The sequence below is a fragment of the Oppia nitens genome, unplaced genomic scaffold (assembly GCF_028296485.1).
Source record: "Oppia nitens isolate AA-2021 unplaced genomic scaffold, nextdenovo-longstitch-racon4-pilon3 scaffold5_pilon_pilon_pilon, whole genome shotgun sequence".
Lineage (NCBI taxonomy): Eukaryota > Metazoa > Arthropoda > Arachnida > Sarcoptiformes > Oppiidae > Oppia > Oppia nitens.
Genome location: NW_026533243.1, coordinates 2695920 through 2721355, shown reverse-complemented (window position 1 = coordinate 2721355; position 25436 = coordinate 2695920). Strand labels below are relative to the sequence as shown.

Genomic DNA, 25436 nt, shown 5'->3' with positions numbered 1-25436 from the left:
AAACTATTTTCAAATGACAATAATTTTATAGTTTATAAGTGAACTTTTAATTTTGTTTATTAATAGCTAAGAGAATATCCTATGGATTCGTAATAATAGTTATAATAAGAGACAATAAAATACAATAGCAATGGACTCATCTATTTATATATATATATATACTGTATATGTCATGCACTGTATCCCAATTTTTTTGTTTGACTCACGCAATACACTGTTTAATATTGGGTTATATAATCATTGGAGCGTAAGATATATTAAAAGCGAATTATTAGATTGAAAGTGAAAATTTATATACAGTTATATATAAAATGAAAAATACTTTTATACACACATTTTTACAACAATTTTGGTGTAAATATAATCTCTAGTTATTTAATAGTTTCATTTGTATAGCTATAATAAAAATTAAATGTATTATAGTTTACTATTTTTCACTTTATACAAAAATATTTCTCTATTATTATGTCATTTGCAGACATTTAACACACGTTAACTTAAGTAATGTTAACAAATAAATGTTTATTAGCTATTCCAGTGTTGTATCATATATTTGATATATATATAATATTGGATGTATATATAATAAAATATGTTATCAATTTAGCAATAATACTAATATATTTTATATGTAAAACTTGTTTGTAAGGAAATACTTTGACAATTAAAGTGTTTATAAATTGAATGACATTTGTGTGGCACTAATATTACAAGAGATGAGTGAATAGTATGTATTAGTGAGAGACCGGCGCACAAAACCGCTATCCATAGCCATAATCTCATGAGTTTCGGTGTGTTTGTGTGTTTCTCTGTGAGTACAGTCACAGGCAATACACACTACAGTACAGTAAAGCAAACTATTGGATAAACTGGAGATACAATACACACGTCGAGTATACCAACACTTGTGTTGTATAAAACTGTTAAATATCAGTAATCTTTGAGCACTCGAGTGCATCAATAGTTAAAACTTTTTCAGACTTATATTATTGTGTTAAACGGTAAGAAAGAGATAYGTGTGTGCGATAAGGCATTTGTTGGCACATACAGTGTTGTCGTTTATTTTTACACTGATGTCTCAATTGGCTGGCATGTAGTGCCCGATGATGCACATCCAGCTGCCATCCATGTGCTCCCAACTAACGGCTCTGTCTTTTATCGTAAGTAATACCCGATGTGTTATTCTTATATAACTTATATATAAAAGCATTTCTTGTTTATAACATATACACAACAACACCACTGTTTACATAAGTCTAGCGTTAAATTTGTTGAGATATTCTGTGTTTGTGTTAATGCAATCCAACTGTATTTTTAGCCAAAGAATATAAACATTGTTTAATAAAATTAACGAAATGAACGAAGAATATTCAATATTATCCAATATTTATATTATGTTTTACAATTAGACTCACTATTATTCACTCACGATGTATATATATATATATATATGAGTGTAAATTAATTTATATATAAAGTATATATTATATAATATAAATTAAATAATGTAAATATAAACTCACTCATAATCATTCCCAAAATGACCAAAAACAGGCCAATAAACAAATGTATGCTATAATCGTTTTAAAACTAAAATAATCAAATAGATTGTTATGATTATCTCTTGCACTGGTAATCATATTATCTACGAGTGATGATAACATAGAACTTAAGCTCATAAATCCTATTAATTCAATAAAAGTATAACTAATATAATATATACAATAATTGCATAAAATTCTTCATAATAAACTGTTAAAACTGTTGCAATCAATTTACAATATCCTAAAGTTGACTCACTATATATTAAATTTATAATTGTTTGCATATATAAATCTCTAAATTTTTTAGTTCACTTACGTTAATATAATTATCTGAATATGGCTTAAGGCTTAATAAATAAAAAAAACTAAAGATATCGTCTCAGTTTTTTTTCATTTTGCATGACTTGATTATATCCAAAGGTTAAAAACTATAATCGATTTTTACATTTATTATAGTCTAGAAATACAGTATATTATCAAAAAAACATCTAATAAAAAATATGATAAAGGTTTAAAAATATTTTCATATTTATAAGATTATGTACTGATTTGCATAGATATTCTCACAACTCTAATGTATTTCATTCATACATTTAATACAAAAGTGTTTTCATTGATTTGATTGTCTTTTGACATAATATGAGAGATCTTGTCATTTAAATATAAGTTATTATAATATATTAGTGTTGAATAAAAATCTGAATTCAATGAGAGGAGAAAGGGATGACAGGAAAACAGGAAAACTTTTTTATATAACAACTCACTGTTTAGTAGAGCACTGACTGATATGTTCACTGATTTGCGTCTCATCTCAACTCTTGACAACTGTTTTCCTCTTCTTCTTCCTTTTCTATCAATTCTTCATTCATTCACTTCTTGTCTTTTCATTCATATATGTATTATGAATAAGTGTTTAGTTATATAATCACAACAACAACACCAATATATTGACTACAATGTGAAAATCAATTTATTACTGTATTATACAAGTATTTATCAAATATATTATATATTATTATTAGTGACATACATCTTAAGTTTATAAGATTTAGCAAATTGTAGGAAATAATAAATAAAGATCTATAGAGAGATAGACAGACAAATATTTAGTGAATAAGACAAGTCATAGAAATTATTCATAAAATATTTCTCATTAATAGATAATACAGTGTTTTATTATTTTGTTTTGTGAGCCCATAGTCTATTACATGTGTCAAGTAAACGCATAACTTATTTGAATAATATTTAATATATGATTTTATTATTGCGTTTATTTATCAATGTATTGCAATTATAAGTCAAACATTTGGATCGCACAACCGTTTTCTTAAGTATTCAAAGTTGACATCAAATACATGTTATGTTTGCACTCAATTTGCAGTCATTTTCCTACCCATCACACCATACAAACAGTATTGCATTCAAGCATTTGTGTAAATGTTTCTCAGTTTTCTTTACTTAATCTATAGTTTGCTTTTATATCAGAAAACATATGTCATTATTATTTGTGTCTGCAATAAATATTTTGTCTACAAATTAACATAAAACGTCTATTTATTATTGATTACTGTTATAATTATTATCTCATGTAATGAGAAACAACAAAAGCGCAAACTTTATTCAATTAACTATCAAATTATTATTTGCTAAACGAGTCGTGAGTTTCTAATTTAACAGTTAATTACTATCGTAATGTGTGTACAAATATTTGTAAAACTAGATAAAGTTTTGTCCAAAATACCAAACTATATAAACATTTTGTCAATACTTAAAATGTTTATCTATTTTTGAGTTAGTTTTCTAAAGAATATTCCTTTGTTTCGTTTTATAAATGCATTTTAAAATTTCAAAATATGTATTACAATTCACAAACACTTTAACACATCAAATGTTAACTTTTCCTACAAGTCTCAAGAGTTTTGCACATTTTTGTTTGTTTTGTTTTTAGTTTTCATTTTTTAATAAACTAAATGTTTTTGATATACAATATATTATTGGAGAAAATCTGTACTTTTATTACTTGACTAATAGCGAACTTTCCATTTGGTTTTGGAGTTTTGCCGTTGTTTTGAATTACTTAATGTTTGTGTTGCTATCAATGCATTTGTCAGTTTATTTTTTTCTAAAAAACAATTTTCAAAACTACACTTTCCTATTGCTATACCCATAAGGAATGACATGTAATGAGTTATAGAAGAATGAGGAGGAAAGCCATTGAGGAGTAAAACAAATAGATATGTGAAAAGCGCTAGTATTTTGGTGTTTATATCCAACCATTTCTTTGATAATAATTTGTTTTTATTAGTTAAACAAAACATTAAAATATTAGACATATATATATAAAATCAGGGACAAAATAGGCGGAACTAATATTTTTATTATATCTCAAAAACTAAAAGACCTAGGACAAAGATATTTAATAAACAACTATGGTTCCTTGGAACGTACAAAATGGTGTGACAAAATTTTTTATAAAATTACTAAAATAGAAATAGTAAAAATATATCATATCACAAAATCTATAGTAGATAATAAAAATCTATAAAATGTATAATAAACAAGATAAAAAATAATTTGATACGTGTTTCAGCAATTTTCAAAAAAATAATTAATAAAGTTAGTATCAATTTTTGAAAGAGAAAAATAATGTATTATTTGTAAAATATTATATTATATTTTTTATATTTAATTAAAGTAGTTTATTTTTTCCTTTCAAAAATCAATAAAAACTGCTGAAACACATGTCAAGTTATTTTTTATCTAGTTTATTATACATTTAATAGATTATCATTATCTACTATAGATTTTATGTTATGATATTATTTTGATCATTTCTATCTTAAAAATTTTTTTTAAAATTTGGTGACACTATTTTGTACGTTCCATGAAACCATAGTATCATATTGAATATCTTTGTCCTAGGTCTTTTAGTTTTTAAGATATAATAAAAATATTAGTTCCGCCTATTTTGTCCCTGATTTTATATATATATCAAAAGATACAATATATTTTCTTTATTTTAACTTTCATAACTTATTCATAAGTTAATATATGAATATCTATTTACAGTTAAAAGACTTTTATACAAGCATTGCATTTGTTTTATTTGATTTCAAATTTTTAAAAAAATATTACTTTTATAAAAAGGAATTTATAATTATTTTTATGTCAAAAAATTGTATAATTGCATATCTAATATATTTTACATTAATAATTTTAATCATCAGTCGTTTTCATTATAATTATTTCTAATTTCTTTTTATATAATAACTAACTTAATAAATATATAATTTTATTCTAAATAAATAAAATTGCTAATAAATTATAGTATAAAATGCTTATTTTATCATTGCTATACCAAAACTATAAAACAAAACATAAATATAAAAATTTGATTTTCATTTTTAGAAATGTAAAAAAAGTTTATATTTTCAAGTATATAATATTATTAATATTAAATTCTATATGTTTGCCATTCAAATGTCTTATAAAATTTAAATTTTATATCCTAATATATTTTAATATATAGAATCACTTTCCATATTCAATGTAAATGTGAAATAAAAAATGCATTAGATTTTAGCGAGATTTAAATATTGTATTATATTAGATAATACAATAAATAATTAAAATTTATAGAAACAATAATTATACTATTGTTTTATTTGTATAACATTGTGTATGTTTTTATAATAAATAAACTTATAGTAAATATATTTATGTAAATATAATATTTACTATCAATAATATTTAATGCAATTGATTTAAAAAAAGTCTTGACATTAAATGTTTGCACAACTCATCACAAATTCCAATAGTGTTTTGATAAATAGTCAAAATTCTGGGAATTATTTCTAATGATAAAGTGTCTCGTTTTGAATATTAATTGTATTTTGCAATTATATATATATATATATATATACGTATATACAGTATATAAACAATTTAAATGTAGTAGATAAGAATTATAATTTATTAAAATATAATATATTTAATTTTAATAAGAAAGAGTCTACTACTGTACATAAATTAACTTTACTTTTTTAAATTTGTAGTAACATTTGATTTATATATGTTTGCATTAGAGATTGAAATTGATTCAGTAATTGCAAAATAAAATACAGTATATATTAATATTAACTTATTTAATATAAGATCTAATTATGTAATTTACAGATTAATCTTTTAAAATGACTATTAAAAATATTTTTTAATTGGTATCACAAAATATATTTGTACTTAATACTGTATATAAAATGTTATGTAATCCGATTGACATAAAATTCATTTATTATTTATCAATAAATCGGATTATGAAATATTTTTACAATAATTAAAATTTAAAAAATGTTATGAATAATTTAAACATGCATTACATTGATTAAAAATGCTAAAATATTTAATTAATCAAAATGTGACTCATTTTAATGGAGCATTGTAATTATAAAAATATAATTTGAAAATTAAATGCATAAAAATTATAGACATTAAGTGATTTTATTTTTGATTATTTCATACTACTGTACAACACATAATGTAAAACGTTTAAAAACAAACATTAAAACTAAGTTATTAAATGAATTAAATAATATAATATACATTGAAAAGTTGGGAGCAGTATATGTTGTTAAATATGACGGTTATTATTAGTGTTATTAAAGTTTATGTTGTTATGGGATATATTATAGTAAGGGAAGGCCATATGTGAACCGTGAATATCATCTGATAAGAGACGCTATGTCTATAAAAACAAATTCAATGAACTATTGATACTTATATAAAAATTTATATATAAATTTATGTTTGAATATAAAAATTGTATAATGTTTTATATAACTATAGGATTAACATAGAAAATTGATTTTTTTATTTGAAGTCATGTATAAAAATGCTATAATTATAGTACCCATCAATATAACTGTGCCTTAAATAAGATTTCTGTGCTTTTATTTGTTGAACGTGTCCTGAATTACTAATTTGATTGCAATATATAGCCAAATGTTTTAGCACTGACTAGCAGTGAAAAACAACAGCGAAGATAGATATGGTATATAAAAATATATAGAAAGAGTAAGTGAATGAATGTGTGTACAGTATGTGTATCCCATTCCTCACTTTCATTGCCTTAACATGTATTACACTATTTTTTACTACAACTCCAACACAAAAACTAATAATAATTCTCATCACTCGAGAGTTTGAGTAAAACTTATTTAAATAATGCATAAAACTTATATATTTATATATCTCTAACTTTTATAAAGTATTATAAATGTCTCGCTCTCTCTCTCTTTCTCTCTCTCTCTCTCTCTCTCTCTCTCTCTATCATAAAACAAAAGTAATTATAAAATAGACAAAAATCTCATTAATGTAAACAAAACAGAATTATGCTAATTATAGTTACGACAAAAACAAATGATTTATATCAAAGTTGTCTTTTGTGTATTTGTATTGTATTTATAAAAAATGTGTTGTCTTTAGTCTCACTGTTTGCCACTAATGCACAAATCATGTCACTGAACATATCAATAAAGATAAACACGTTTTGCACATATTAATTGATACTATAAATTATAAAAAATACAAAGCATTTATATAATTATGTACAGTAAAAACATGTAATAATAATAATGAAAAAGTATAAAATTGTTAGATTAAAATAAAAGGTTAACTAAATGTAAAATATATGATGACAATGCTTTTTCATTATATTAATATCATATGAATTGTTTATTTATTAGACAACATTTATTATCAATCAAATAATTTTTCATTTAATAAAAAAGTAATAATTTTTATTACAAAGACTCACCCACTGAAATGTCAATGTATTAAATATTACATTATATATAAATACTGTATATATACATAACATTACACATTATTGGCCATAACAAAGACATCACAAATACATTATATATATATGACAACACATTTTGACTATCGGTCACATACAGTATTTTAATTTATCATTTATAATATAAAGTATTTTATTAATAATATTAAATATCATTTGCTTTTATAACAGGGAGACATCGATGATGACTTATATGATATAAGTTATATGAGAACAGTTAATGGACTGATAATATACAATAGTAAAAAAACAATTACTATTAAAACGACAATTGATTACAACCACTAGTTATGGCTATACTAATACTCCGCGATTATATCTATGGCTATATAACTGGTTTAATACGACTACGGCTCCGATCGTTCAGAGAGTTGGCAATAATTATTATAACATTTATGTGTATTTCACTATATGTGACCACATATTTGTTTGACTCATCGCCGCCACTGTTTAGTAAAACTTTCATTAATGGTATGACATATACGTTATATATTATAATATAGTTTCAATAGTTTGTATTTGCAAACTACAAATAATCTAGTTTTTCATGAATAAATGCAAATATATAGTATAATTATTTGTAAAATAAGGTATTGCTTACAAATAGATGTGATTATCATTTTTACTTAAACCGCATTTTGATGATATCGGATACTTTATGGATGCAATAGACGAGAATATAATAGTAATAATAGTATTATAATTTATAGTAAGAGTCCTAATGATAGTAGCGTTTTTATATTGTATTTTAATACAATTTATAATAAATTGATATCATCTATAAAAAACAGAATATGTTATTCAATAATGGCTAGAAAATTAATATTTTATAAGATAAATGCAGTAAAACTATAGTATCTGTAATATATAGCTTATAATAGCTTTAATATAATACATTGAATATCGTATTATCATTGATACAGATGGTCAGCCATCGACTTTTCAACAGCCGGTGCGCAACATATTATCACAGCTTTCATCGTCGGCCGCAAACAATGCGTTCACTTCATTGCACGTGAAATTGAACCCAAGTTTTGCCACTTCTGGCTTTGAATCGGTAGCCGATCGGGGACTCAAAAAATTACTAAAAGAAGTGAGTTTTCAGTTTTAATTATTGTTTTCAAAATTAATTTATGGGTTAAAAACAAACTGTTTATAAAATATTAAAAATAATTTTAATTTTACTAAAAACAATATTTTGTTGTTTTCTTCGATAAAATATTTTGATAATCTGTTGCAACATTTTGTTTCTAAAATATTAAAAAACAAAATTAAAAAGATAACAAAAAAACATAAATAAAAAAGATACGATTTTTAAACCATATACTTTACATACATCACGAATATGATAAATCAGTTCATTTAGTCAAATAAAAATAATATAATATTTAGATAATATATATTATATAAATACAGAGTAGATATTACTGTATTACACTTTAATTATCTAACAAATTTATTATAGCTTATTAATTTATTACTTATTAGGGTATTACTAAAAAATAGTAAAAAAATTAATTTTTTGAATGAGTAAAATGCTTATGTTTTAAACTTTTTTTTCAAATAAATTAGAAATATCGAATTAATGTTTTTTGAACCAAAAATATTTTTAAAGGTTTTTCTCTAATTAAAATTTAATATTGTATTAATAGTTCAAAAACATTTGCATAACTATAAGCCATATCAAGTCATGCAATCACTTATATCATGTCAACCAAAGTTAGTACACACATTGCAATTGTACTTATAGTATGGATAATTGGATTTATGAGATGTCAAACAAATTTTATAATTAATAATAAAAACTATAAAATCAGTTTATAAACGTTTGACTAGTATTAATAACTGTAATTTCAATTTATAAATATTGTATTTTTGTAGATAAATTGAAGCAAAATAAATCAAATATAAAGCTGATAATTATTTTTCTATCAAATATATTGATTTCAAATATTGTATTTTTAAGATAGTAAGAAGGATTTTAGTTTAAAACATTTATCAAATATATTTCTGTAATAATTGATAAAATTTAATAAAAATACTATACTGTATATGAAATGTAATAACTATACTAATCCTTAATCCTAAAAGGAATTATAATTTTTATAAAAATAAAATATTGAGTATTTTATAATAAATCTGCCAATAATAAGCTACTATAATATATTTGTTGTAAAAATCGGGGTTTTTATTTGAAGTTCAAATTTTAAACATTTCATTACACAATAATACTTTAGTAAAATATTTCAAAAATGAAGTAAATTTAGTCAAATTAAATGAATCTTAGTTCAATATATTTACAATACTGTATTTACCTCAATATACAATACATTGGCTAATAAATTGCAATTAATTTATGATCACTGTATTTGATATTAAATAAATAAATAAATAAATATGATTGTTATTGCAAATTATTTTAAACAATCATTGGCAATAAGTTTTATTATTATAACATTTTATAAAATATCTAATAAATTATTAATATTATAAAAACTCAATAAATATTTAATAATAAATTTATATTTAAAAGTGTAAAATAAACTCATAGTTACTTTTATAATTATGTATGCAATTTAATTACATATAGTGTATAGACGATCACTGATTTTAAACGTAAAAAATCTAATATTACTATATTATAGATTATTTTAATAAAAAATAAATTTTGTTTCATAGATATTATCACATTTTCATTTATTTATTGCATATTTTGATTTTCAAAATATGTATTTTAATATAGTTTAATTATTAGAAAAATATTTTTAAATAATTAATATAAACTAATTTGCATAAAAAAKAATATGTAAACTACATTAGCATATATTTGTTATTATTTTAATTGTATTTTTGTGTTAAATTTATCATTAAAACAAAGTAACTTGATAATTTTTCAAATGACATTTATTATATGACAAAATTTATTATCTAAATTGAATATACAAATTACATTGTTTATCATAAGGATGTTATGTTTTATTTAGGAAGTTATAAAATGCAAAATTATTAATAATTTATACAAACAGACAATTGCAATATAATTTGCAAATTTAATATATTTTATAAAATAATTATAAAACCACTAATAATACATATAATAGAGAATATTAAGTATAATTGCAATATTATTATACATTTGAAAAGCCAATGCTATTAAATTAATGAATAATTCGATTTAGATTTTTGAGATAAATTTTCATTAAATTATATATAAAAATAATAATTTCATTAATATATGTTATACTTATATATTTAATGATACTCTTAGAAGTATAATAATAGTAAAGTTATTATTAATATAAATTTATACTGTATTTGAATGTTGTTGTCACACACAATGAAAAATGTATATTATTTGATATTTTGTTTTAAGTAATTAATGTATTGAAATAAAGTGAAAGAGAGAATAGAGACATTAATTTTATGAACTTTTTGAAAATATAATTTACAATTATTTATCTCTATGTGATCATAATTAGTAATTTTTGTGATAATATATATATATATAATTAACTCATTTAGAAAAAATTGTTATCTAATTAAATTTTATATAATTAAAAATGTTATTTTTTACCTATATATATATATTGGGTTAATATCTGTATCTGGGATAAATAATGTTATAACATTATACTGTATATTCGTATAGTGAAAATAATGATAAGATTTAATCTTAAATGCATTATTTGACATTAATTTTATTTTTTTACAAATATAACTCCAAACCAAAAAAATTGCTATAATTTAATAATTATAGTTAATTTGATTACATTTATTATTATATGTTTAGTATACTTCACATTTAATTTTTCGATAAACTTGTTTAATAGAAAGAGATTGCAAATGTCTTATAAATGTTTCCTTAAATAAACGGGAGTCACAAAAAACTGTGTAAAACAAACGGTAAAATTAATTATACTAAATGGTAAAGAAATTGAATGATTTATATGAAATTTGTGTGCTTTTATTCTATGACAATAAATATATAAAGGTGGAAACTATCATAATATTATATAATAACGTATAAAATAATATAATAAATATAACATTTTGTATTAAATTTTTATAAACATAATTTATATACTGGGGTTTCTCTTATGAAAAATATAAAAAAGTGATTGAAACATCAAAAGTATAAAATTAGTCATTAATTAAAAATTTTGTTGTAATAATATATTCACACTTTTAAGTTGATTATATTTTTCAAATAATAAGAATATAATAATGATATCCAAAATAAAAGACAAGTTTTCTATATATTTATGTATTTGAAATATTGTATAATAATAGTGTTACTGTATTGTATATTATTATTATTATATAATTCCTCGTTTCATATAATAAAAAGTAATATTATTTGATGTAACGACACACCCAAATGCCACCACAACTACTATAGAATAACATATGAAAAACAGTTAATTTTTATAATGGTTTACATGAAATAGCATAGAGTTAGTGAAAGAGAGAGAAATGCAAGCAATCATTTATTTTATTTATAACTACAGTAAGTATTATATATTATGGAGAAGATATGGACATAAACTTAAATATATTTATCAAACTGTATATTCAAATCTGAATTTTATCCTATTTTTCTTCACCAAACAAATCTCAGTAATGTTTTCTATTGATTTCTTAAAACAACAAAATAGTAAATAACCGAAACTCACGTGTTATTTATGATAGGATTGAATTTCTCATTTTCAATGCAAATACCTTTTTTATGTAAAAATATTTATTTATAGCAAAAAAATAGTGTATTTTATATCTTTTATTATCTTATACATATATTAACAATATATGTTATGTGGATAAATTGTTAAAAATGTTATGTACAGTAAAAATACCATATACAGTACTCAAATTATTAGATTTTTTCTACTTTATTATAGCATAAAACAGATGCTATAAAATCTTTGCACACATTTTTCACAAGTACTGAGATATTATATACAGTACTACAATATTATATTATTGGAAAATAAGTAAATTATAAATATTTTATACATTTTGTTAGCATTCTTAATGTTATTATTATCCAGTAATGATAAACAATAAAAATATGTACAAAATATATTAATATTTTTTCTTATGATAATATTAAACTACATTTTAAAACATATTAAAAAACATAAGTTTATAAACACATTTAAATATATTTAAATTTATAGATTGTTGTTATTTAAAATTGAATACTTGAAACTTTTGAAATTTTATATTAAATTAACAATAAATAAGTAATTTTTRTTTGTTTTTATGTTTATTATATAATTTTTATTTAATTAGTTAATCAGTAGCATATATTACTWCAAAGTTTCTAATGGCACCGGTATTATGAGTCAAACAGGAGTTATGAATGCTAAATAAATATAGACATACGCTGTATATTATACAGTATTAATTTAATAGTTATCAACAATATAATGGTTTTTTCTACTTACTGTTAGTTAATTTATATCAGATTTGTATTTTTATTTTTGTAAATTTTTATATTTAATACTAAAACTTATGAGCTATTATTATAATGTTTTTAAGCTTCTATGAAACAATGTTAAAACAAAATGTTAGATTTGATAACAACATTAAACAGAAACTATAAAATCTTAGATGATTATAAAGAATTTATATTATGTCTAATAATAAATCATTGGTTATTAACATAAAAAATAATTTTAATTTATGATTACACATTGTGTTGATGTTTATTTACATATTTAATATAAAAATAATATAATTAATTAAGACTTAAAAAGTATGTTTTCTAAATATATTAACAATTATGATTTAAATAACATTTTTAAAATAWGATTTACAACTATTAATTTTAACTATAAAACTTTGGGATCTATGAAACTTTAAATTAATGTTAGTATTACTATCTATTGTTTTAAAATTAAGTCTAAAATCAGCTTAAACTACATGAATAGTGAATTTATTTTTGACGCAATATATCGTTGACATAATATTAAATATATGATCACAACATATACTGTATATGAAAATGTAAAGCTCGAGCAAAACTTAACAGATTATCACATAATCTTATTTTTATGCGTTAAGTCTGACAATAATGTAAGTGAATGATCACAATAGCGGTGCTAATGCTATCAACTTTTATAATAAAACGTTAAATCCTTTGAAAACATTGCAACACAATTACAGTGTATATATTATTTTAATTTTAAAATATATTATAATTTAACTATTTTTTCAAATAATATATAAMATAATTCAAATAATCGTATTTATATAAAAAAATATGTTATACAATAATATAAAATATTTTACACAAACAAATTAACAATACAAAATGATACTATAGTATTGATTTATTAATTGTTTAAGAGAAACATCAAAATTATAATTTATTAGTAAATGAGTTTTGAAGTCAAATAAATGTATTTTTACGCTATATTTTTGTTCRCATTATTTTATATTAATTTTCATTTATTATTAAATAGCACTTTCTTTCATTATGTTTTCATTTTATTTTCAGAGTATATATCCATTTTATAAAAAGAAAATTAGTTTTTTTGTAATATTGTTTTCACAAATATGTTTAACTTTCACTCACTCACCCATTCATTCACATATTTCTCTCTCAATTGTAATTTTACTGAACATGTCTTTTATTTCCGGTAAATATAATTACATGATTTTAATGAGAAAAGTTAATGAAGAATAACGAGCAAAATAAATATATTAATCGTTTTTAATGTTTACATTTCAGTTATATTTATATATCTTATTAAGTCATCTATTTTTTGAGTAAAACCCAACAAAAATAACAATTACTGCATAAATAAAATTATTAATTAATATTTGCTTAATTATATCATATATTGCATTATATTACCAAAAAATATTATTTGGTTTTATATAAATGTTTATCTGCAAAAAATGAGTTTATTATGATTATAATAAATTATTTGCAATACAACATGTATCATAACAATAGGGAAATCACTTACTATTTTTAATAAATTATTTATTGTCATTGTAAAGGTTCATAAGTTATTTTTTTATTTAGTAAAAAATTAWTATCATTAAAATAAGTTCTTATGTTAACCGTTCACATAAAATAATATATCGATTTTTAACTCCATATATTTTTTAATAATATACATAACACAAACACACACAAACAAACACACACACACACACACACACACACACACACACACACACACACACACATACATACATGTATATATGTATATATATTATATATATATTCCGTATTTCAGTATATAATAATACCGTATATAATCAAATACTCATAATCTTCAGTAAAAATAAAAAAGTTTTTATAACAGTTATAATAAAATGAGATTATAAAATGTGGTTATAAATATAGTTGTGGTTTTCATAAATAAATTTTTAACTCATATAAATATAGTGTTTCCGACAGATTTATAGCCTAGAAAAAAGTAGTTTTTAGCAACCTTAAAAATGCAAATCAAATGTTTTATATAAAATTAAATATTTAAAAATACATATAAATATGTATGAAATGTGATTCACTAGAGATATAGCTTTCAATTTGCTAATACATTACCATTTTATTATTCCTTCTTTTAGTCAGATGTTTCTCTAGATTTTAATTTTTTATGAATTTACTTATGATGTAAAAAATCGGTGACAAAATAGTAGACAATAGTTTTTTTCTATAAACTGATATATTAGTACATAGAGATTGTTAAATATATTGAAATTTTGTTTTTACTAATAATACATGATAAATAATTAGACAATCGTTTAACATTATTTAGAATATTAAACAAATTTCGACTTTTGTTATTTAAAAAAAAATCATATTTTCCAAATAACTGATGCAGGCTATTTTGTCATCGATTTTATWTCATAATATAAATGTTGAGATAGACTTGAACTATTTTTAAGCATAATTTGTGATAAAATACTATGTTTTAAATAGTAATTAGAGATTGAAAACTGATTTTTATTTTGCGGATCAGCTCAGGTCAGGTATGGCTCTCAATTGTTTCAGTCTCTTGTAGTAAAATATTGTAATTATGATAATAATGAGATCCATATTTTTAAACGTCATACAAGTGCAACATTAACCGGTGCCAAATAAATGTAATGGGAATTATTTATAATATACTGTTTTGTAAATTTATATACATCTAGAGATACAGTATTATGTGCTATAATATAATAATTAAAATTTATGTGAAGCCTTTATAAAAATTGCAATTTTTAACACAAAACCTACTTATTTGTGAATCATTAACGGTGTAATTTCAACTGTAATAAGAAATAAAACTTATAGAGAGTTAATATTAACTTATAATATAGTTAGTGTTTATATTGGTATATCTTTTAAACTCTCTCTCTCTCTCTCTCTCTCTCTCTCTCTCTCTCTCTCTCTCTCTCTCTCTCTCTCTCTCTCTCTCTCTCTCTCTCTCTCTCTCTTGCATGTTATAGTTACTAAAAAATAAGACATACAATGAATTTTGCAAATAGTTTTAGTTTATAGACACGAAACACATTCACCAAAAAATATACCGCATATAAAACATATGGTTTTCTATAAAAGAGTTAACTTTGTTTTGATGTGAGCTTTGAGACCACACATACACCAGAAATTGATTAAATGGTTGAATATAACCATTGTTTTCTATTTTAAACACATTTTACTCTCTTATTAATGTATTATAAAACATAAATTGATTGCAACCAAATATTTTTAACTATACATTATTAGATTAAAATACAGTTTTTAAATTAAATAGATGACTAAAATATAGTCTTTAAAATACTACATTATTGTATATTGATTTGTTATTTGAATAAATTATAGTTAAATAGTTTTACATAAAATTTAATGATAGAATATATATTATAGTTTTTTATTTACTTTAAAATTTAAAAAATAAAACTTGACTGAATTTGTAAAACCAATAATTTTTTAATATTTATATATTTGTACTGTAGCTCCGGGATGTGCATTTCATGTATTATGTGATACCTTATGAGTGTGTCTGTTATGTGTCAGACAATAAAGTTAGTTAAATATATTGAAGAGCTCTCAACTAAATTACATTTATATTTATTTATTTATTTATATAACTGTATGATTGCATAGAGAAATTGGAGATCTATTTTAGTGAAAACATCTATTTTATTGGACATTCAGTCGTCTATATCTCTAATAGATTATGGAAATGCAGTCATATATTCTTTATATACAATAAATGCCATATTTTTACAAACATTTTATCGTTTAATCTTATAATAACTTATATATTGAATACAAATTTTGTTTTGATATACATTTTAATTTTTTCAAAATTTTTAAATTGATTACATAATAAGAAATAAAATATTTTTATATATATATACTGTATATTTAAACACTAAATCAGTTGTATTACAAATTGTAAGTCAAAAGTGGATAATGAGTTTTACTGAAGAAATAGAGTGTTAACATAAATAATAAAATACAAACTTTCACTTAAATATATTATACGATAATATTTTGTCATTATTTATAAAATATAAAAGTTATATATGTATTAATTTAGTTATAATGTTATAATAACTCACCTCAAGCTCAATGCTGTTATTTATTTGAACATTAGTTTCAATATTATTTGTCTAAGACTTTAGTCTTTACTAGTTTTTTTTGACAATATATTTGTTGAGTTGTACCACAAAAATTGGTGTACAATAAAATGGGTTTAACAATCAATTTCTATATAAACTATATTATATAACAAAAATAAAAATAATTTTATCTGTCACTGAGTCTATTAATCTACAGTTTCACAATATAGACTATATTTGGTTTGAGTAAAACTATATAAAAAAGATAACATTTGAGTTATTTGAACAAACAGTCAGTATTGACCTAAAGTTTCAGTCATTGTTTTACTGTAACTTTTACAGTATAATAATAATAATAATAATAATAAATATCTATCTCTGACTTTTCTCATTTAGCATCCCTTTCCTTCACTTTTGTAATACTATGATTAGTGCAATAAAGTGAAACATAAATCTATTGACAGTCAGTATAATTAAGTTAGTGTTTACAAACAAGCATTCAATGTGTTTGAAATTTAACATTTATTTGTAACTTTTGTGCAACATTTGATTTGTTAGTACATTTTATACACTATATTTTATGTGTAATATTTGCTTTATAAATAAAAACATTTTTAGTTATAGTTTTGTTTGACTTTTCATATGATAACATATACAGTATTATTCTTGAATGTTGTTATTATTATTATATAACTTATGTTTATATTTATATAATATACTTGTATTCTATGTTATGCCTCAAGAGATGTCCAATATTGTACCATTAAATTACTGTATTGTATATTAATATCATTGATATCTTTAAAAATGCTCAAGGTCACACTATAATGATAGTTTTTTTGAAAGCATGAATATATCATAATATTTGATGAATCGGCATATGATAGGTATAACTTTGATATTRAGATCTAAAAATATTTTAAATGAATGGTATTACAGTATATACAGTATTAAAGTTTATTATACGATACATCAAATATACTGTACTTATAATTTATAAATTTATTTTGTATTATACTTTATATTACAACTATTATGAAAAAATCTTTTGAGAGGTACTTGTATTTCAAATATATGTAAATACATTAATAAAGAATATGATTAGTTAACCGAAATGTTCAACAATTTCAACATAATTTGATATTAAAAGATATTATGCACTAAAAATAAAACACAAAAAATTACTATTTTATATTTATAAATGATAACATACAACAAATATTTGTGTGGTTTCGAGTTACAGCAAAGTTTTGCTAAACAAATATTTATGATAAAACCTACAAATAATATACTGTATATGACTTTACATTGAATTAAATGTCAAATTATTTTTTTATATATGTAAAAAATAAAGTATTGTTTGGTCTTATGGGATACAAAAAAAGAAAAGATAAAAGATTTGATAAATAAATAGTAAATTATAAAATAAAATTAATGTTAAAAGTGAAACAAAAGTAAGTCTCTAAACTATAGTTTTCACTTTTAAAAGCTTGTGAACTATAGACACTGTGAAAATATTATTTTAAAACTAACAAAAAATGACTTCAAGAGAGAGAGAGAGAGAGAGAGAGAGAGAGAGAGATGAGTACATAAAAATATATAAAGTCTAGTATTGAATGAGAAATAAGACATCAAAACGGCTGATATATGTCTCTCCATTGGAATTGTATTACATTTTTTTCAATTCTAAGTTCACATCCCTTTTCATGGATTTAAAGCCCAAAATCATGATTTATAACGACATTTATTATAAAAATCCCAACGGGAAGTCTACTATGAATGCTATCCATACTATCCATGAACTATATTATCCAAACCTCATAATCCCAGACATTGGTTTCAAACTGAGTCATAGAATGGGTGGTAAAAGTATTGGACAAAAGTGTGGCTTTACTTATCATTTATTTCATAAATATAATGAATATCAAACCAAAAAAAGTAAAATATAATCATTATTATAAATATTTAAATGCAAATACTTTTCAAATTATAATTTTTTTATAAATAATATTTTATTTATCAAATTTAATAAATATTTAAATAATGTACAGTATGCCTAAGTTCTAAATTTATATTTATTAAACATAACATAAATTAAAAAATACTTTATAAAGTTTGTAATCATATCATCAAATTTTTAATTTATTAGTTTGAAAATATTCAGTACTATATTGGTTAGTGGCTTTTATAATTAGATTATTTAATAATATGAAATGATTATAATATAAAATTTATAAAATTTTGAATATAATAATTTATTTTTTAAAGAAAATTAATTTAGTAAAGTTATAAATGTTTTATTAAATAAAAAACATAAATTCTCTATTATAGACTTAATTGTAAATATAGAATAATTTAATCATAAGTTTTCATTTATGATGTTATTTCGCCAAATGAATTATTAAAGCAATAGTAATGCAAACTTACAAATAATATATTTATTAAATAAAGTAGACATGAGATTAACAGAATATTCTGCTCCAAATGCACTTACAATCAGCTCATTAATCATAATTATAGTAAATAAGGTTTAAAAAGAAAAAAAAGAAATTGACAGACAAACAGATAGATAGATATATAACAAAACTTACTGATTAAGAGATTTATCAATTCAAAAGTAAATACTAATAGGATTGCAATGAATAATATCAAACAATGATTTTTCGAGTCATTAAATATTTATTGTCATTACGAGTGATGTTCACAAATAATCAGTAAATTATTTGCTTATTGTCTTTAAATGAATAATAGATTGAAGAGATGACTACATCTAAACAAAAGACATCAACAAAACTGGCACTAATTAGAGGCCAAAGAAGTGTTATTTTCAGAGACTTTGCCGCTTATAGACAGGCACTGGAAAAACATAAGTATAGTATTGATGCCCCAAATTGGTTGCAATCAAAGCGTAGGACATCCACACAAATGGCACAAAATATTACAAGTAATACATCTATATATCATATTTTATTTATTCATTTTTATACAAAAAAAATAAGTTATTTTACTTTAATATATAAAGTCTTGAATAATATTTAAAAAAATAATATTCAATATAAGTAAAAAATTTGATTAAAAAAACAAAAGTTTGAAAAAATAATAAAAMMTTAAGAAAAAAGTTAAATCTTTTTTCTGTATAATTCTTATATCTATACATATAGTTTATAACCGTTAGTAATATAATGTGATTTTTCATATATCTCATCCCTCATCTCTCTCTCTCTCTCTTTCGCTCTCTATGTTCCCCACTGTGTGTCTGTTATATATCCATCTGTTTTATAATATATAACAACATTAATGGCAAACAAAAACATCAGATCTAAAGGAATGGCTGATCTTAATATGTTTGACGTTTAATAATGGAGACGACGGCTTTTGTTTGCAGCAAAAAGATATTCAAATGTTGAGACCCTTTCAGAAAGTTAATAGAATTCCCGGATTAAGGAATCTCTTGTGGAAAAGGGATACTTTCTGTACGACTATGAGTGAGGCCCGCAAAGTGCACCGTTAGTATACTTGCATACTATTTATCATAAAATATTTAGTTTGTGTTATACAKTCGTATTGAAATTTGCATAATTTCTATTTAAACAACAATTTTATAATGAAATAGTTATAATGAAAAATCCAGTGACCCCACTGTGCTTTGTTATGCCCAATCAATTTCAACAGTTCGTTGATGTTGCTGAAGGTATGTCTATTTAATTAATTTGGACTATATATACATATATATATAAATAGTAATATTATTATTAGTAGATTTCAAAACATTCAAAATTTAATGTTTCTAAGCAATAATGTTGTATCAAAATTATCAGAATTGAAATAATAATATTTATTTGTATTAATAAGCGATGGGATATTCTGCTGAATGGCTTCTCAAACCGATAACCATTGGGAGTCATGTGTCCGGAAATGGTCCGCAACTCATCAATATATTCACAAATGAAGGAAGAAATAAATTGAGAGAATATAACATCAAAAAAGCAGTTATACAGCAATATGTGGCCAATCCGTTGCTAGTGTTTGGACAACCCGTCAATTTAAGACTCTATGTTATTGTCACATCAATGGCACCACTCAGGGCTTATGTACACAGCGAGGGTCTAGTGTTTCATCGATATGAATATAACAAGAATTATAAAAAGGTGATAAAATAATAGCCAATAAATTTAGAAATAAATTAATAAACATTAATTTTTATCATCTAAATCAACAGATTCCGGGACGCACTTGGATTTTGAGCCAATTTTGGCAGTTTATCTCAAAAAACTATGGAAATGACAAAACTAAGAGAACCATTAACCGCATATATCGGGCTATTTTGCAGACATTACTGATAACTGAAGCTATGCTTATAACACAACAACAGCAACACTCAAGAATGCATTCAAATTCAATTAATTCAGAGACAAATGCTTTCACAAAATGCAACTCTTGTTTTCATTTAATGGCTTTTGATATCGTTTTGAACGCAACTTTAGACCCCTTTATCATTGGTTTGTGTTAACTAATGTTTAGCTTATAATTTAATGACAATTACTTTTATCTGAAAAAAGTTTTTAATTAAATTTAAACAACTAATTTTTTTATTTAATTAATTCATTTGAAATACATTATGAAAAAACACTGTAGATTTGAATGGACAGCCAAATATGCAGGAATCACGCAAAGATGAGTCACCACTGATAGGCAAAGTAAAAAAGTTAGTCATTGACGATGTCATTGGTCTGATCAGTGCAACTGATTCTGTTGCCAATGATGTGTCCGAAGCATTAGACGAAGTAATTAATGATAATATAGGTGTTATGGGAACCAGTTGTCATATATCACATGATCTCTGTCTAAGTCGAGATGATTTAAATTACTTATTGAACTCAAGACGAGAAGCACTCAGTAAGGGCTCATTCAAGAACTTGTATCCATCGCTGGGAATCGACAATAACAATGAATTGATTGAAGAATTGAGTCAATTGATTGTTGCTCAACGTGTGGATCAAACTCCAGATGAAATAACAGTTCACAGAACGGCTGATCTTCATTCTCTACTTATGTCTTTAGAGCGCTATTATTATAGGCATATCATTGATGAAGATTACGGTGACAGCGCCGGCAATACTAATGATCACTCAAATCACAATCAAATTACTATACAAAACAATTCAGTCTTCTTAAGCAACAAAAGTCCATTTGACTCGTCGGTCATTAATGATTGTTCCGATGGTAAGTACATAGTTTTACCTATAATTTATAGATGACATCTCATTTTGTGTGTCCACTACTAATATATAAAACATATAGTCATGAGATGTCATAGAAATACAAGTCATTAAGTGAAAGACAATTTATGAAATAATATTATTTGTATCGTTTGTATGATATTACAGAGCCATCAACTCTGCCTTATTTAGCGTCTATTGAATTGAGTCCTAAATTACAATTAATTCCTCCCTTTTCGCCATTCATTACACAATATCATTGCAACGTTTCCTACGAACAGCTTTTAGTTAACGTTTGGGCCAAAGCACACAACTGCCAGAGCGAAGTCAGATTAGACGACAAGTTTGGCTCATCCAGGTATGTATGACTTCCACACACACACACACACACACACATATATATATATATATATATATATATATATATATATATATATATATATATACTGTATATCAGTGCTCTTAAATAACTRGTATAATAAAAATAAATAATTTATTGATAAGTCATTAGTAAACTTAAGTGTTATGACTCTATCATAAATTCTTGACTTATAAATGACTCTTTTGCTGATCTGTCTCTTCACTTGTCTGTCAATGTCCGGACAGAGCGACAAATTACACACTCGGTATTGGGGTCAACAAGATATCACTGGTTGTGATCGATATATCACATACCGAGCCCTGGGTTATCAATACTTACACAATACTCATAAATCGTGTTCCTCTTAGCCATAAAGTGCCTGATTTTGCCGCACAACTACCTCATCGAGTTTGCTCTTTCACTCAAGTATGTCATTATTTAATTATAAGACCACTTCAATGGACACTTCATACCACTCCCAACAACCACTTAACTCATCCATTCTTTTAATATACTATTCAATAATAAACTTATTTATTAAACGCAATAAATAAATCATTTTAATATATTATCCTATATTTTAATAATTATTTTATTRTTGAATAGGACTGTGATATGAGAGTATTCTCACGTAATCAGTGCGGACTTACCGAACAAAGCAATTATCCCGATTGGAGGACATATCTATATAGACAATCATTAACAATAAAATGCAAAACAGGTGCCGAAAGTGGTCAGTGGTTGGTTCCGTGTGTTAGTTGCAGTAACTCGTCGTCGTGTTACTGGCATGAAGTCAGATGGGATCCAATCAACTGTCATTACCCAACATTATCACAAAATAGACTCCAACAGTGTCTGACTAATAAAAAGGTATTGCCATCAGTTACCATATAAAKCAAATTTCATATTCAATATAATTACATAAATTGAATATTAAATATTAATTAAGAAAATTATTCACTTTTCAATTATTTGTAGGGCTTATTAAACAAATTAAGTTCAGCACTATTTTTATTTATACTTATTTGCACACAAAGTTAGTTTATCCTATATATCATAACAGAATTATATTAAATATCATATTATATACAATATTATGTATAAAAATTAATTAACTGTATAAAGGATTATCGTTTTATGAAAATTAGATTTAATAAATAATAATATGAAATATTTTTCATAGATTTTAATTTGTTTCATAAATTTAACAGATTATGGGTGGAGTTATTTAAAAATTAGATTTTATTATTACAAAATAATGTAATATTAGTAAAAGGGTTTATGTTATGTTAAATAAATATTAAATTTTATTTTTTAAAAATGATAAGTTAGAAATTGAAAACTGTTAATTATAATTATTATTTAAAAATTATTATTTTATAGATATTATTTGTTGGAGACTCAACCAATAGAGGAATAATGCATTATCTGATTGAGAGATTTAATGGTTCACTCATGGACTGGGATAAGACACACGACCTCAAGATATACCCAAATATGAATCGAAAGAAAACTGTCATCAGTTTTGCATATTATCCCAAATTTTGGTTACCAACCAATCAAAGACCATCGTTTGATAAGGCAGTCTATCAACTCTTTGAAAAGTATAAAAATAATAAATAGTTTTAAATATTTGCCTTATTTTACTCAAAATATTTGGTTATTATCTTAACATTTAAAGAGTACAACCATTGGAAAACAGCTCAAACACTGTACTTGTCTTCGGTGGAGTTCAATGGTTAGCCACACAACACATCCATATGTTGCTTAAGACATTAGAAAAGTGCGTAATTTAAGTTTATTTAACTAATTTCTATATTAAATAAATTTACTAATAAAAGTGTCAACAATTTTATAGTTTGAAATTACAAGGCATTAAACTAGTAATGAAAACATTGGGCGCCGGCTTTCATCAACATATTGAAGGTGTTCACTGTCTTACTTTGGTTAGTAAAACACTTTATCATTGTATATATCATTGAATTCAATAATTGGTATTTTAAAACAAATATTGTATTGAATTTACTATTAGAAAGAGCAACAAAAACTAGCTCTTCATAATCAAGAGCTCATACAATATGGACTAAAGTTAGGCCTAGAAGTGGTCGACACATACAACATAACTATTGCCCGATTTAAAGACTTTATGCCTGGAAAGTGTGGCTGTCATTTTCATCAGGTATGGGACATATCTCAACCTAACTAATCCATTAAATTCAATAACTAAATACATGTCTAAATCTGTTTCAGGTATCAGAATTGTCTTCAAATGATATTAATTCAGTACAACCAACCTATCGAGTTGACGGTCCAATTAATGCTATTTATACTAATATACTAATCGGCAGAATTTGTCGCGACTTTGAAGATGAAACCGATTACTAATTGTCACAAAATAACAACTATTTAATTGGTATTCACTATCAATAGCATCAACTCTATGCCAAAACCCATTTTTCATACAATCATTTCATTCATAATTCAAATTCAACTGTGATTTTAAATATTTAATTAAATTTACTTTATATTTAAATAAAAATAATACAAATGTTATTTATTCAAATTTATAAACATTTGAAATGAAATAAAATAAATATTTCGATTCTAAATTTAACGGATTGGATACCTCCCGGAGCCACCAATTGGCCAACGAAAGTGTGAATTAGTTATTGAGAGAGCAATTCAGGTATATTCGTATATAACTCAATATAATCAGTAGACCCGGCGGTACTTTATGTGACAACAATTTACACAAATGGTAAACAATGAAATCATTGAATTCGGCGATTGAATGACACAATAGACCCACAGAATCGCGACAACACTTCGACAGAATCTGACAATCAATTAATTCAGACTAAAACACATTATAAACTTATAGT

At 23.2% G+C, this 25436-nt stretch overlaps 1 protein-coding gene across 1 annotated transcript; it reads left to right on the top strand.

Annotated features, from left to right (window-relative positions):
• The first annotated feature begins 1142 nt into the window (after nucleotides 1-1142).
• Nucleotides 1143-25029, top strand: LOC128960930 (cadherin-like and PC-esterase domain-containing protein 1). The gene is made up of 17 exons (XM_054307099.1): nucleotides 1143-1160; nucleotides 7573-7872; nucleotides 8325-8494; nucleotides 19726-19918; nucleotides 20292-20480; nucleotides 20588-20665; nucleotides 20827-21122; nucleotides 21194-21473; nucleotides 21610-22197; nucleotides 22362-22551; nucleotides 22800-22980; nucleotides 23161-23424; nucleotides 23938-24158; nucleotides 24236-24337; nucleotides 24413-24500; nucleotides 24587-24733; nucleotides 24805-25029. The coding sequence occupies exons 2-17, from the start codon at nucleotides 7692-7694 to the stop codon at nucleotides 24937-24939; spliced, it is 3303 nt and encodes a 1100-aa protein (XP_054163074.1). The 5' UTR covers nucleotides 1143-1160; nucleotides 7573-7691; the 3' UTR covers nucleotides 24940-25029.
• Nucleotides 25030-25436: the final 407 nt, after the last annotated feature.